The 15,304-nt window shown below is 31.3% G+C and overlaps 1 protein-coding gene across 2 annotated transcripts in view; it reads right to left on the reverse strand.

The window, feature by feature from the left end:
* Positions 1-1,139: 1,139 nt before the first annotated feature.
* The window catches only part of LOC148623759 (serine palmitoyltransferase 2-like), a 30,162-nt gene continuing 15,997 nt past the window's right edge, over positions 1,140-15,304 (reverse strand). For both annotated transcript variants that reach the window (XM_088565843.1, XM_088565844.1), the window contains exons 9-13: positions 12,025-12,151; positions 9,798-9,933; positions 8,847-8,976; positions 7,280-7,360; positions 1,140-6,517 (exon numbers count right to left, since the gene is read on the reverse strand). In XM_088565843.1, the coding sequence (XP_088421969.1) occupies positions 7,283-7,360; positions 8,847-8,976; positions 9,798-9,933; positions 12,025-12,151 (471 nt within the window). In that variant the 3' untranslated portion in view covers positions 1,140-6,517; positions 7,280-7,282. The remainder of the gene's footprint in view (positions 6,518-7,279; positions 7,361-8,846; positions 8,977-9,797; positions 9,934-12,024; positions 12,152-15,304) is intronic.

Below are 15,304 nucleotides of genomic sequence, written 5' to 3' on the forward strand. Positions count from 1 at the left end.
TCTTCCGCACGTTTGTTTAAATTTGGTAAAGTTTTTAATAACTTCTACCATTGCTCGCATTCAAAATTGTTTCTCTTCTTATCATTCCTCATCATTACGTTTTTGCGTTGTGTGATATTTTTACATTGATTTTAACGTCCTTTAAAACCAACAAATAATATACAGTTACGGCAAAATTGTTTTACTTTAAAAAAATCGGTAAATTATACTTATATGGCATGCAAATGGGAGAATTTCACCGAATTTTTTGTTTATATTTTCTCAGTAAACTCTTTTTACAGTATAAGAACATAAATATCTAAACAATCGATTGTGGACATCAATGTTGCGGTCATTTTGGGCTATAAATGATGCCTATCAATCTCTTAATAGAGGCGTACATTAAAAGTTTTCCGAAAAAAAAATATTTGTATATTTATACATGTATATAATTTATTTTTACAATTTTGACCGTTTATAGCAATATAATAATTATTTCTTAGTTAAGAAAGTCATTTTTCTTCTTAATTCAGTAGTGTTTCGAATCATCTTTCAGTATATTTGATATTTGGTTATCAACTTGGAAGCCAATCCAGCAGTTAGATGAACATCTAGTGGAACGTGTATTCTTAATATATATTTAAACTGAAAGACAATTTAAATCTTAACACGTCATCGTATAATTTCCCACGTTACAACATATAGAGGGAAATTTTTGTATTTAGTGATCGAGTAGACCCAATAGTATATTGGCCACGTGACAAGTACGGTTTGCCAGTTTCTTGCCACCTCTACACCAGTTCAGACATTTCAAATTCATTTACATGTATAATATGTTGCTGTTGTTATTTTTTGATTTTCTGATATATGAATTTTGACATGTTGACATGTTTTCATTTACCTCCATTTATTATTATTGTCAGAATAATCCCCTTGAGACGATTGTCCATGGTAATTTGGTGCAGAAAAAGGTTTAATTGATAAACTCTGCAGTTGGACAGAAAAGGGTTGATATACTGGTCAATGCTCAGTGGTAAAGTCGGACAGAAAATGCTTTATAAGATATATACCTAATATATCCATGCTCAGTGGAACAGTTGGTCAAGAAAGCTTGACATGATATACTGGTTCATGCTCAAAACAAATAAAAAAAAACAACATGACTATTGATGTTTTAATCATAAGTATAAAATCTATCAAATTCTGTAAAATCTGTTTAAAGTTACAACAGATAAGATCACTATTCACCAACTGAAAGAATTGCAAAAAAATCAAAACAAAAAAACTAAAACTGAAAAATTAAGCAATAATTGTGTATAAATACATGTAACAGCAAAGCCTTAAAACTAGCACCTTTAAATAACAGTCAAAACATAGTACAACTGAATAAATCTTGCAAAACATTAAAAAAAAATCTAGAATTCTACATTTTGCTCCTCTGATAGAACTTCCATGGGAATAGCTTTTTAAAGGAATACTCCCTATCTGAGCAAGTCCCTGTTAAGCTGATGGCATCCACAACTTTCATGAAAATTATAATTTCAAACCACAGGTTCATACGAATTTTACACCCAGAACATGCAAACAGCAGTTTAGGAGTAGTTGAAGATACAAAATAGTGAGAGAGGAACTGACAGAAGAACATATATTGGCTACAATAACTGGGGATAACTAAGCTTATGAAACAATCTGAAATAACAATAATAAAGACTGAAATGAACCTGATTTAGTTAATACACTGGGTACAAAACTTCACCAAATTTTCTTTTTATTGTATGAACAATATCTTTGGAAAAATGTGATGAAAAAAAAATGAAAACATTACCTCAGTAAAGAAATAGTAACAAATCCTAAAAACTGGCAAAATATACCTCTAAAAATCAATTTTTAACATATTTACATTCAATTTTAAATTTAAAAAAATCTCATATTGGATTGGAATTGAATGTTTGACCAAAATGTTTTATTCAACGACTGCATGTAGGTTCTTACAACACTCCATTCTTTTTGTTGGGACAATTCTTTAAAAATCCTTAATAATGCCTTTACAACCATGAAAACTGAAATCTAATAAAAAGATCAGAAAGGTCATCAGAACAGAAGGTAGAATGGAGTGTTGATTATGCATTCTGCATGCAGTAAGAAGCTTTAATTTCAATTAGATTGATAAGTGTTCAAAGATTTAAAATTTGCAACTAGACAAAATTAAAATACAGAGGCAGATTTTACATGTAAAACACCTAGAATTTGATTTTGTAGAAATTTTTATGGAGTTTACTTTTGAAAAAAAAACTGATAAAATGTTAACTTTATGGCATCAAATACACTTAAGATTAAAATTTCTAACCAGAACTGTATAAGAGCTACCTGAGTGATGAAAAAATACAGTTAGATTTAGCAAAGAACCACTTAAATATACCCATTGAAAATGGTTAATAAACAAACCTATATAAGTAAATGGTCTTTTGGTCCTCTGTTCTTGAACCATAAAGATCATTTACCCAATTGAAATCTTTCTTATGAGGTACTGAACCATGTGGTATAATTTCTTATAGATCCATTTACTTATACACATTGTTGTACATGTAAATACTTTTCTACATAACCATATTATACTTCATAACTGCTTGGTACTGCATGATATTAACTTTTTTTCTCTATTCTACAAGACTAACAACAATAATTACAATAATAATATTTTGGCAAATCAGTTGTTTACAAAAAATGTTTGGCTTCATAAAACATTCTTAATTAAGTTTTTTTTCCTGATCAAAAGTCAAACCAGGATATGCAATCGTATGTTAATTACCCTGACTTAGTATATATATGAATGACTGGACAATATAAATGAATTTACAAAAGCATAATTGATCTTATAAGGCTACAATAAGAAAAGTAATAGAATTCATTACCAGGCACAAGTAAATAGTGAATACTTTGGTAGTAACAATATACATACTTTTCTCCCATTCTAAGCCTTGTCTGAATATAGCTGAAATATTGCTGCTCGGACGTTAAACCATAACAATCAATCAATCAATCCCATTCTAAGCCTGCGACTAATTTAACTTTTGTTAGTCAAACAAAGACAATAGATGAACCATGTATTAAGAAAGGGTCAAGAATGATTAAGATCTGTTTCACAAATAGTTAAATAAATTTTATATCAAAATCACAACTATAAATGATATTTAAAGTACTTTTTACAGTTGGTTAAAACTGAATCTCTGGTAGTGAACAAGACAATTATGCAATATATATATTTGATTTGATGAATTAACAAAAAAAGCACCTATTACTGACCAGAGGAAAAAGTTACAGATATATATAAATCCTTAAAACAGAGACTCAATCTGGTATCAGGAAAAACAAGAACACTACAATTTGAAGTTCAGTCAATTATTTTCAAAAGTAGACATATTTTTTTTATTTGCTAAAATAAAAACATTAAACACACACATTAAGCCAAATTAAGTACTTAATGTAGAATAAATACTAATTGGAGTTACTTATTTCTGATCAAATAAGACTCAGATATGTGCAGTAAGAAGAATCAACTTGTAGCTTCCTTTAAAGTTCACAGAATGAATATGCAAAATTGTTGATAGTTTTTTTGTGGAAAAATTGGTCAGTTAAGCTCAGTATTCTACATGTGGGAATGGTGGCCATGGTTTATGAATAATTAGTATAGATGACACAATCTTTTAAATACTAGTAGATTCTTCCAGATTTCGATGATAAAACAGAAAATTTTATTGAAACCTTACATATAGAAAAAAGTGAAATAGTTGATATTATAAAAATATTAAATCCGAATAAAGCACCTGGTCCAGATATTATAAGTCATAAAATGCTCAAAATATGTCCGGTTTAAATAGCAATTCCTCTTCATATCATATTCAATAAATCTATCCATCAATGCATAATTCCATCTGAATGGAAAATTGCCAATGCAATTCTGATATTTAAGAAAGGTGACAATTCATTGCCATCAAATTATCGACTAATATCGCTAACAAGTTGTGTTGCGAAGTCAAGGAAAGCATTATATACAAGCATGTTTACAATCATCTTGTCTCAAACTCTTTGATATATAAGTACCAATCAGGGTTTTTACCCAAATATTCTACAGTTCATCAACTTCTTGAAATGTATAACTGTATACTTGACTATGGAAAAGAAAGAAATTAATTGTTTTGTCTTTTGCGGTTTTTCTAAAGCTCATGATAAAGTTTGGCATAATGGGCTACTAAAGAAATTACAGCCTTATGACATAAGAAATGATTTATTTCGTTAGTTTGAGAGTTATCTTGATTCAAGGAAACAAAGAGTTGTTTTAAATGAGTTTGAGTCCCTTTTATGTAGCATATCTGCCGGTGTGCCACAAGGTTTTGTTTTAGGTCTGTTATTCATAATATATGTAAATGACATTTCTGAGAAACTAACTTCGTTATGTAGATAATTTGCAGATGACACTTCGTTTCATTATTCTGACCAAAGCCATGAGCATATCAAAACAGTAACTGATCACGATCTCCAGGAGTTAAATGACTGGTCAAAGCAATGGCGAATGTCATTCAATCCAGATAAAACTGAAATTATTATGTTCTCAAATGTAGGAATTCCAGATATAACATTTACTCTCAACGATGTTGACATTCTCATTGCCAACTGCCATAAGCACCTCGGAGTAACATTAAGTGACGACGCAAAATGGAACCTCCATATTGAAAATATTGTAACAAATGTAAAGAAGCATCTAAATGTTTTGAGAAGATTGAAATACCAGTTATGTAGAACTAACTTGGAAAAATTATATCTAGTGTATACAAGGCCTTTGTTCGAATGCGCTTATGAAGTCTGGGATAACAGTGGTTCTGGAAATGCACCTAAACTAGAACAACTTCATTTGGAAGCAGCAAGAATTGTTACAGGATTACCAGTATTTACTAAATTAGAAACTTTGTATTCTGAAATTGGGTGGGAATATTTGGCTGATAGACGCATGTATAGAAGGTTACAAATGTTTTATAAAACACAAAATCAAGATGCACCTGAATATTTATTTAGACTCACTCCTGCTAAGGTCCAAAGTTTAAAGCGCTTATCCATTACGTAATGGAGATGACATTATTCTATCTTATAGTCAACTTTCTATTACAAATAATTCTTTCATTCCAGCAACAATTAGGCAATGGAATAGTCTTGATCCAAATATACGAAATTCTAATTCAATTGGTATTTTCAAACATAAGAGTTACCGGGTGGTATGGCCGAGTAGTGCCAAGACATTACTCTTATGGCCCAAGGAAATTGAATATAATCTTATCTCAACTGAGATGTTCGGCATCATTTCTTAACTTTGACCTGTACAAAGCCAAACTTATCTCTGCCTGTAGATGTGGTTCAGGAAATGAAGATGTAAAACATTTTTTCTTTGAATGTAGAAAATATAATGATTATAGAACAGATTTTTTTGACAATCTGCACTGGCTACCTGTTGAGATGACCACATAGCTCACATGTACTTTTGATACAGTTGAGCTAAAATGGGTAGTAAGGAACCATTTAAAGAGATAAGGGAGGGCTTAAACAAGCAATATCTTGTTGGTCAAATTATATGAATTTTGAGGAGATTTTGTACATAAGTATTTTCCTGTAGTTACAATACATTTGGATTGAAAAAAGTCATAAAAATGTTTTATTGTCAGATGCTATTCCAATAAAAGATCTTTCTTAAAATGCTGTCTACAATTTTAAAAAGAGAAAATTTTCCCTGAATTTACAAAAAAGAGTTAAGGCATGAAAATAATACCATAAACACTCCTATCAAAATGAGAAATAAAAATATCAACAACAGATATCATGATATGGCATATATACACATGTAGCCAGAATGTAGGCATATTGTAAGCATTACATGAAAATCCCTGTAAACTTTGTTGAAAAACAATTCTTCACAAAACTAAACATTTTTTGTTTAATCAATGAAGGCATTTTAATAATTTACTGTCCTAAATACAAGGATGAATCTGAATCTTAGCAGCATTTAACTTGTTTTCTGAAAAATGCATAGAATCTTAGTGCATATGAGAACTTTGGCAAGACCAGGAAAAAAAATTACAGTTGATACAGAAGCCTATTAATGTTGTAATTCCAAGTAACTAAAGCTTACATTATTTCATTTTTCTATACAATTAAAGTTCCACACTTTTGTGGAAATTTCAAAAATTAAAAGCCCAATTTTTTGTCTTGGATGCACAAATAGAATCAGTACAACACTCTAATTTACACCTACATAAAGTAGGCTAGAGAAATAATACTGACCTAGATAATATCATTCTTTGTTCTTCTAGATAATAGAAATGTACTTTAAACGTAAGTCTGAGTTACACTGGTTTAACATGTTACCATGTATACAGGAATTATTTAAAGCTATCTTTATTGTCTGGCCATAACAAAATTAACACAACCCACAGAATCCTCTGGTTTAACATTGCCTGTTCCATGCCAAGAGTATTCTGTATGGAATCTATTCCTACAATAAACAACGAGTTTACTGCATTAAATGTAAATGCATTGTATAAAACACATTAGTTAAAACATTTGTGATGTTCTTTAACAAACTTTAAAGAAAGAAAATCTGAATCTAGTCTATGAGTGCTGTCAGCAGTATATACATGTAGTATTGTAAGAGCTACAGTTTTAGTCAGAGTGCTGTCAGCAGTATATACATGTAGTATTGTAAGAGCTATAGTTTTAGTCTATGAGTGCTGTCAGATTATTTCTCTAGTATTCAGAAAACAAAGTATTTTCAATGCACAACTCTAATTCTTAACATTGAAGAAGTTGTTCTTGTGAAGACTATACAAGAAACAAAGTAAATCCAACATTTTGAATTGCTTGGCCATATCTTGTCAAAAAGCATTATTGATTATTTGTCAATAAAATAAATAAATATTTCGAAATTAACTGAATACGGGATCAAGCTACTTAGGTATAGAATTAAATTGATTATGTCATGCGTAGTATATATGTTATAGACAACAATGGTTAAGATGCTATCTTACAAAAGAGTAGCAGAAAGCATTGCAATCTGAGTTGGCATGTGTTGGAGAAAAACTGCTAACAAAGAAAATACTAGAAAAAAATGTTTTATTACGACACCTTATCCTGAGCCATCCTTACACATTGAAAAAACATCAAAACAGAAATTGAAAGAAAAACTAACCTAAAAGTCTTAAACACAATACAATCAATCATACTAAAGATTCATATTTTCTTCAATAATCCTACTTACAGCTCACTTTACATTTATAGGCTTCTTCCTGGAATATTTCAACATAAACATATCACCACATTCATCTAGGATATCTATTGCCTGAAAAAAGAAAATGTGCATTTCATTTATTATGTCAAACATTTCAAAATCGCAAAAAATCTTTGAACTATTTGTATGATTAATAATTACCAGTAGATCAACGATTAATAAACTGCTGTGCTTAAGCACTTGATACGTTCATCCCCCTTTTTCTTTGGTGTTTAAAGTCTTGTAATTCTAAAACAAACAAAAAGAAAACAAGACTCATAACATGTCTGAACCTGTGTCACCATAACACCGTTGTCAGCACATAAATATCGTCAATACATCCCAAATATGCATAAACATATGTTCTAATTTTTGTAATGGCAGCCATGTTTTTTGATGGATTAAAAATCCCTATATAATTTCTATGTAGAACACCCTAATGAACATTCATATTAAGTTTGGTTCTAATTGGTCAAGTAGAGTCAGAGAAGAACATTTTTGAAAGAAATAACATTAAAAATAAAGAAAAATGTGAAAAGGGGCATTAACTCACATATAGCTTAACAGATTTACACAAATTTGACCACTGATAGATCTCACCATGCTTAATACTTTTAAGTTTCCAAGTTAGAACTGGTCTAAATCTAATGGTTTTGGAGATGTATGCGAAACAAGTTCTGTCTGATCTGTATGTTCTATTTTTAGTAACAGTGGCCATGTTTTCCAACAGATCAAAAATCCCCATATCAACTCTGTGCAGAATACCCTAAGGAACACTAATACATGTACCAACTTTGGTTGTAATTGGTCAAGTAGTTTCAGAGGAGAAGAGTTTTGAAAGAGTAACCAAGATTCTAACAGAAATCTAAAGACTTTTCCAGGGACAAAGACCAGACATGGATAATAGACACATACAACAAAGAATATAAAATAACCAAAATAATACATTCTAAGTAACAAAAGTAATTTAGTTGAAAATTAAATATTACCTGTATTTTATTATACTAAACATTTGTGCAGAGTTTCAAAACAATTGATTTGTTCTCAATTTATCATCTGGAAACCTTGGGGACAGACAGACAGACAGACAGATGGTCATGCAACTGCAAAATTTTTCTGAGGGTACCACATAATTACCTTGCCACTACATGTGGCGGGGAATAAAAAAATATTTAATCCCCTAACTTATTGCACAACTGTTACAGGTATCAAAACTCAACTAAAATCCCCAAGTATTGTCTTACCCATTCTAATGCTTTATCCTCCCTATATTTTTCCTGTCTGAAAATGCCAACATAAATTTCATATAATGTTTACTCTTGGCATAAGTACTCAATGCACCACTGAGTATCCACCAAAATTAGAAAAGCCAAAATTTTTCCTAAAAATCGCCAAATTAAACACCCACCACACTGTATATCATATCATATGCTTTCTCATGACTTACCATTTCAAATCTCTTTTCCTAATCCATATCTTTCTAACTATTTCTCACTTCTTATCCTTTTTAATCTCTTATCTTATATTGTGGTGGTTATCATACCTTATAATATCTTACCCTATCTAATGTTTCTTTGGTATGAGCAGCTGAGAGACACAGTCTGGCTCTGGACTCTATAATTGGTGTAGCTGGAAATCCAACAACCACAATACCTAATCCTTTCTCTATACAAGTTCTGTTCATGGAACTAAAACAGAAATATTTCTATCAAGAATGTTGGCCACATGTCTATATACTGGTGATGTAGGCTCAGAAACTAGAGCTTCAAGACTTGCTTAGTTAAGAAAGAGGAGAGGTTAATGCCATTGCAATGAAATACAACAGGTTTTTGAATGAAAGAAAAAAAAAATCTACCGAGACATCAAGCACCTTAGATGATGTATAGTGTTCATGGTCATGACTTCTAATCAGTCTTGAATTGTTGTAGAACAAAGTCATCACACTTTGTTTTTTATTAGATTTTACTTGAAAGACTCCATATACTATTACTATTGACATTGTAAAGAATTGCAGTACCCAGTCAGCATAACCATTATTCTTCTTGTTCCGTCAACCATTTGTTGGGTGGATGTGAATATCAAGAATGTAAACTTTCATAGAGCAGACTGAATGTTCCTGTTGATTGAGATGTTGATAAACTGTCAGGATTCTTGTGTTTCACCAATAATGACTAGACCATAGAGGTTGTATTCTAGTCCTTAGATTAAGTTGGGACGACTGAAATCATCATGACTTCATGTGTGATAAGTTTCGTTGGTAAGGGCACTAATAAAGAAAGTGTGGGTGATCACAATTTTGCCTTTTTACAATTTTTAATTGAAAATGTCCAAATTTTTATGCTGGAACAGGTGGTCAGCGGACTGAAAATAAGATTGGTAAGACCTGGTTGGTATTGTTAATGCACTATCCGTACCAGATACCATTGTGCTAAGCTTCTCATCTGAACATGAACATCATTAATAATAAATATATATGTATGGAATTTATTATAAAATGTAGAATACTTACGCTAATTTGGTTGGAAAAAATACAAGTAAAGGCACAACTGGTGAGTCATCATTTCCATAAATGATAAATCCTTTTTCTATCAGCCTCTGTCGGAAATACTTAGTGTTCCATTTCAATTGTTCTATTCTTTTCCTTCCTAAAATTACAATAAAAGAACCTAAGTGAACATAGCCATCAATTCCTTATATTGGACACTCAGTCAAAGAAGGCATTCCCTGAAAATTTATCCCATCCAAGATACAATGGTTACCAGTTTGGAGGAATTCCAACTATCAAAATGCTGTTAGCACTGGAGGTTTTTGATTCTAGTGAAAATTGTAGAATGAACAAAATTTAAAAAATAGCATGATTTAAAATAAGCCTGTGATCATAAATTTGCATTTTTTTATATTATTTAGAACTGCTTTTCCCCCCAATATGTATCTACTGATTTCTGAAGTATAAACTGTAATCGATAGTTAAACAGTATCAAAATTCACACATGTTCACAAATTTTGTACCATTTGACCTTTTTCCTAAATTGTTAAACCTGTCTAAATGTTAATTTGCATAAATATATATACATTCAAAAACTATATTAACAGAGTTTTCATCCTACATTGTAATTACGCTCGAGTAAAACCCATTTCACCTTGAAAAAATAATGTCCTTGATGAACATACATTTTCAAAAACTAAACAAAAAAAACTTTTAATCAATTTTAATCTTCCTTGCTTTTCACTTCCTGTAAAATATTAATAGGATGGGGATTTGACTGATCATGTGTTAAATGGAACATGTCTGACACGTTTAATGCTTCTTGACACATTACAGCAAGAACTTAATTCCATAAATGGAAATTTATTACTAAATATCTTTAAAGGTCAAAAAGGAGTCCCTAAAGCCCTCAGTTAATTTGAAGAGTAGATCTTAATTTTTTTTGCAGAAATAATAGAATATTATTGAGCTGAATAATTGTCAAAAACATAATTACTGGTTATAAAAGAGGTATTGAATGACATAAAAGGAACTACATTTGCATATATTACATATGAAGTTGCATGCATTGTCATGCTAGGTATACCTTGACAAGGAAAGTTGATACTGGATAGCAACCAAACTCCCTTACAACATTATCCCAATCTACATACAGCCACATAACTTTTGAATTCAATCCAGCCATTGAAGTAGTGGCAGTGGAAAGCAAGAACTCATTTTTATATTAAATGTTTAAACTTAAAATGCTGTGAGAAAGCACGCTTAGAAAATGCCCCAGCTTTCATGCCAAATATATTAATAAATTGGATAACCTCTACTTGCAGTGACTTTTCACCAATCATCTTCCTTCATGCACATCTATATATGATGCATAACCTGTCTATAAAATATCATCAGTCTTTTGAGCAATTTAGGAGGAATTACAATAACAAGATTTTGATACATAAAACACTTTAGTTTGGTTATCTACTTTAGCAGGCAGCGGACAATAATTATCTTCCATTGTGTACACCTACATAAGATGGTTATCTATGTTTGCAGGCAGCGGACAATAATTATCTTCCATTGTGTACACCTACATAAGATGGTTATCTATGTTTGCAGGCAGCGGACAATAATTATCTTCCATTGTGTACACCTACATAAGATGGTTATCTATGTTTGCAGGCAGCGGACAATAATTATCTTCCATTGTGTACACCTACATAATATGGTTATCTGTTTGCAAGCAGCGGACAATAATTATCTTCCACTGTGTACACCTATGTAAGATGATTATCTATGTTTGCAGGCAGCGGACAATAATTATCTTCCACTGTGTACACCTACATAAGATGGTTATCTATGTTTGCAGGCAGCAGATAATAATTACTTTCCATTGTGTACACCTACATAAGATGTTTCACCTCGATATAAAACTGCATCAAAATCTATTGAGGGGTTTGGGAGGTTGCACTTGTGACATTATAACAATAAACCTTTGTTGGATTATCTATCCTTTGTAGGCACTGGACAATAAGTACATGTATCTTCCTTTATGAACATCTATATACATGTTTGATGATAAAATTTCATCACAAAGGGTAGAGAAGTTGTACTTACAAGATATGTGGACAGATGAATACATATACAGACTGACAGGGTGATTCTCATACATAATAACCCCCAAACTTTGTTTGAGGGGGTACAAAGTCCGGATACACTGACCAGCTGACAGATTGATAGTAGCCAGAATGGCAGATAACTTTACCTTCTTCAGTTCCATCCTTGCCCATAATAATTCTCATAGATGATATAACTTGTTGAGCTACTGCTGGAGACATGGTACAAGAATATACAGATGCATGGGAATGTAATCGAAGGTGGTTGATCAGTTTCTAAAAAAAAAAACAACCCTTCACAAAAAAGTCATCAGTGTTATGCATATTTTTATACACCGCCACATGTAGTGGCGTGTATTATGTGATACCTTCAGAAAAAAGATTGCAGCTGCATGTCCATCCATCCCCTTCAGTTTTTATATAATAAATTGGAAACAGATCAATTAATTGTTTTGAAACTCTGCACAGTTGTTTAGAACTATAAATTTATACAAGTTAAGTTCAATTTTCAGCTAAAAATACTTATCCAGTTATGCCATTTTTCACTCTTTACCATTCCCCTCTTTTTTCAAATATACATGTTTCCAGATGAAAACACAACATGGCAGGGTATTGTTTCATGTCCCATTAGATGCCCTATTTTTAAATGATATACTTCTATATTATTATCCCTGTGTTCACAAATCAGAAGACAAATCAAACGTGGCCTTAAAACTTTATCAAATGTTAGTTACATTTATTTATTTAACTAAAGTAACTAAACTAAACAGAAGTTCATTACAACAAAAATAATTTCAAGCACATTATCTTTAAAAACAATCCTAATTTTGGGGGTTTTGATACATCGCATCTATCCCAAAGAACTTGAGATAAAGGATACTACAGACACTGTGAAGTCAGCCTCATATCTTGACCTACACTTAGAAATTGATGGTAAAGGAAAACTATTGACCAAAATTTACGACAAACGTGATGACTTTTCATTCTGAATTGTCAACTTTTCTTTCATCTGTGGTAACATCCCTTCAGCACCTGCGTATGGAGTGTTCACATCACAACTCATACGTTATTCCAGAGCTTGCTGAAACAACGCAGACTTTTTGTATCACGCTAGAAATCTAACAAATAGGCTTCTGGAACAGGGTTCTGTTGCTACAAAATTGAAGTCATTACTACAGAAGTTTTATGGTCGTCATCATGAATTCAGGATCATTATGGTACATCCGTCTGCACCATGAAAACTGATTTATTCAATGGGTCTTGGTTTTTCTTTCCTCGTTTGTCTACCCCCGAACTTGACTTTTTATGAGCAACTCGGCGGGTGTTTCTAGAAAAGCAGAGTTTTTAGTGGAGTACGAGTTGCTCATTTGCTTTTGTTACTTTGTATGTATGATTTTAGTTACTTTATGTTCTTTGTTGTGTATGTCTGTTTTCCAGGGTCTGGTCTTTGTCCCTCGATTACATTCTTTTGATTACCACTATAACCTTGGTTCTCTTAATTACTCTTTCCCAACTTTTGCCAGTTATTTGGAAAACAACAGCAGACTGATGATTATTATAAATTGGAAAATTTTTTTGCTTTATTTGATTATTTTTGAAAACCTGGTGTCCTGAGTTGAATGGTGATACCAAACCAATGAATGGACAAAAAGCTTTCTAAAAATTCCTAAAATTGTTTTTAAGGTATGATAAATAAAAAACAATAGCTTAGATCAAAAGAAATGAGTAACTCAGTATGTTGTAGCATTTGGTGGAAGCATTTTTGATTTTAAGTTCAAAAATGGGAAAAAGCCCCATATTTGTAAAATATTATGAAAATAGCTCCCATTTTATGGCCAATTTTTTCACCTTACTAGGATTACAATGATATTTGTTTATTAAGGAAGCCTGGAGTCTTGAGTTAAATGGGGATAACAAAACTTTGTTCTGGGTAGTCATTTTCAAAATGGTTGCCATTTTCCCTGCTAATTTTTTAATTGCTCAGACTTGAATGACACTTAGTTGCAATAGGAAAAATGGTATCCTAAGTTAAATGGTGAAGGCAAAATTTTGTTTTAGATGACCATTTGGCTGCTATTTTCCTGCAAATTTTTTACTTGTTTGGGTTTCAACAATATATAATTGTTATTCTGAGTTAAATGATAAAGATGGAAATGGTATCAATTCCTACTGACGGCATAGTTTTGCCAGCTGAGCAATTCAGGCTCTTTAAAACATTTAGTTTATGAATAAACTCAAAAATGAAATTTAAGAAATTTGCAAAAATGAACAGGTAGCTCAAATCAATTACAGCTGCATTAGCTGTCATTTTCGTAAATTTTTGTTTCTGTTGAAATATACCTTAACTTTGAATTATTTCTACTAAATTGTACTTTTCCTGTATAATTTCATTTGAATCCACAAATAAAATGCATTAAATACATGAAATAAGTGTCGATACATTTATTGTCTGCATGTGACTTCTGGTGACCTTAATCAGCACATGTGCTGTAAGGGTTGATTCTTTAAAAAAAATCTGATTGCAAAGTGAAAGTGGTTAATCAGCGGCAAGGAAGACTGACGGGCTCAAGCCACACAAGAAAAAAGTTGGAATATAATGCAAGGATCCTTTTGTAATTTACGTATTGTGATATAATGTGGCATAAAAATGGTCAGTAATAGTCATTATTTGAAAACTAATCAAAAGATTGATCAAATGAAATGTAAAGAAGACACATGCTTACCTGTGTATCTTTTTTACCAAGGTGAAAGTATTTTTTTACTCAAATGAATATTCTGTCGGACATCTTTAGAATTAATAGCAAAAATAATTAGATCAGAGCTATCGATCTTCTTTGATTAAAAAACGTTGTTTTCACAATATTCTGCAGGTATTATTGGCATTTATTGCTTCAATTGCATTACTACAAACTTATTTCATTGAATCAGCAAAATTCAGTAGAATCAGAACTGAACAAGTTTTGGCAGCTAATGCAGCTATAAATGATACAATTTATTCAAGTTTCATGGAAATACCATTGAGTTATTTTCAAACTGTAAAAATCCATATCTAAAAACTAGTATTACTAGATTAGTAACTAAGTGTGTATTTAAAACAAAAAGAAATAATAATTGATTTTTTTGTATGGATAAAGTTCATAGCATGAACAATTTAACTCAGAAAATTATAAAATTTGAGAGAGCTAACAACAATAGAAAGAAACAATTTACAAAAGTTTCATGAAACCTGCAGGAAGCATTTCTGAATATTATGTTAATTCTGAACAATGGATGGACAATGGTATACCTTAATATGTCCTGTCTAGAAAGATGGGTATAAAATGTTCATATTTCATCAAATTTACAGAAAAAAAGGTAATTCATAGTATAATGGTTTTTGTTATAAAGCCTTTACCAGAAAAAAAGAGATATTGTTACAGAATTTTGACT

This window comes from Perna viridis, chromosome 2 (genome assembly GCF_037379345.1).
Source record: "Perna viridis isolate PV_CMFRI_1.1 ecotype Kerala chromosome 2, ASM3737934v1, whole genome shotgun sequence".
Classification (NCBI taxonomy): Eukaryota; Metazoa; Mollusca; class Bivalvia; order Mytilida; family Mytilidae; genus Perna; species Perna viridis.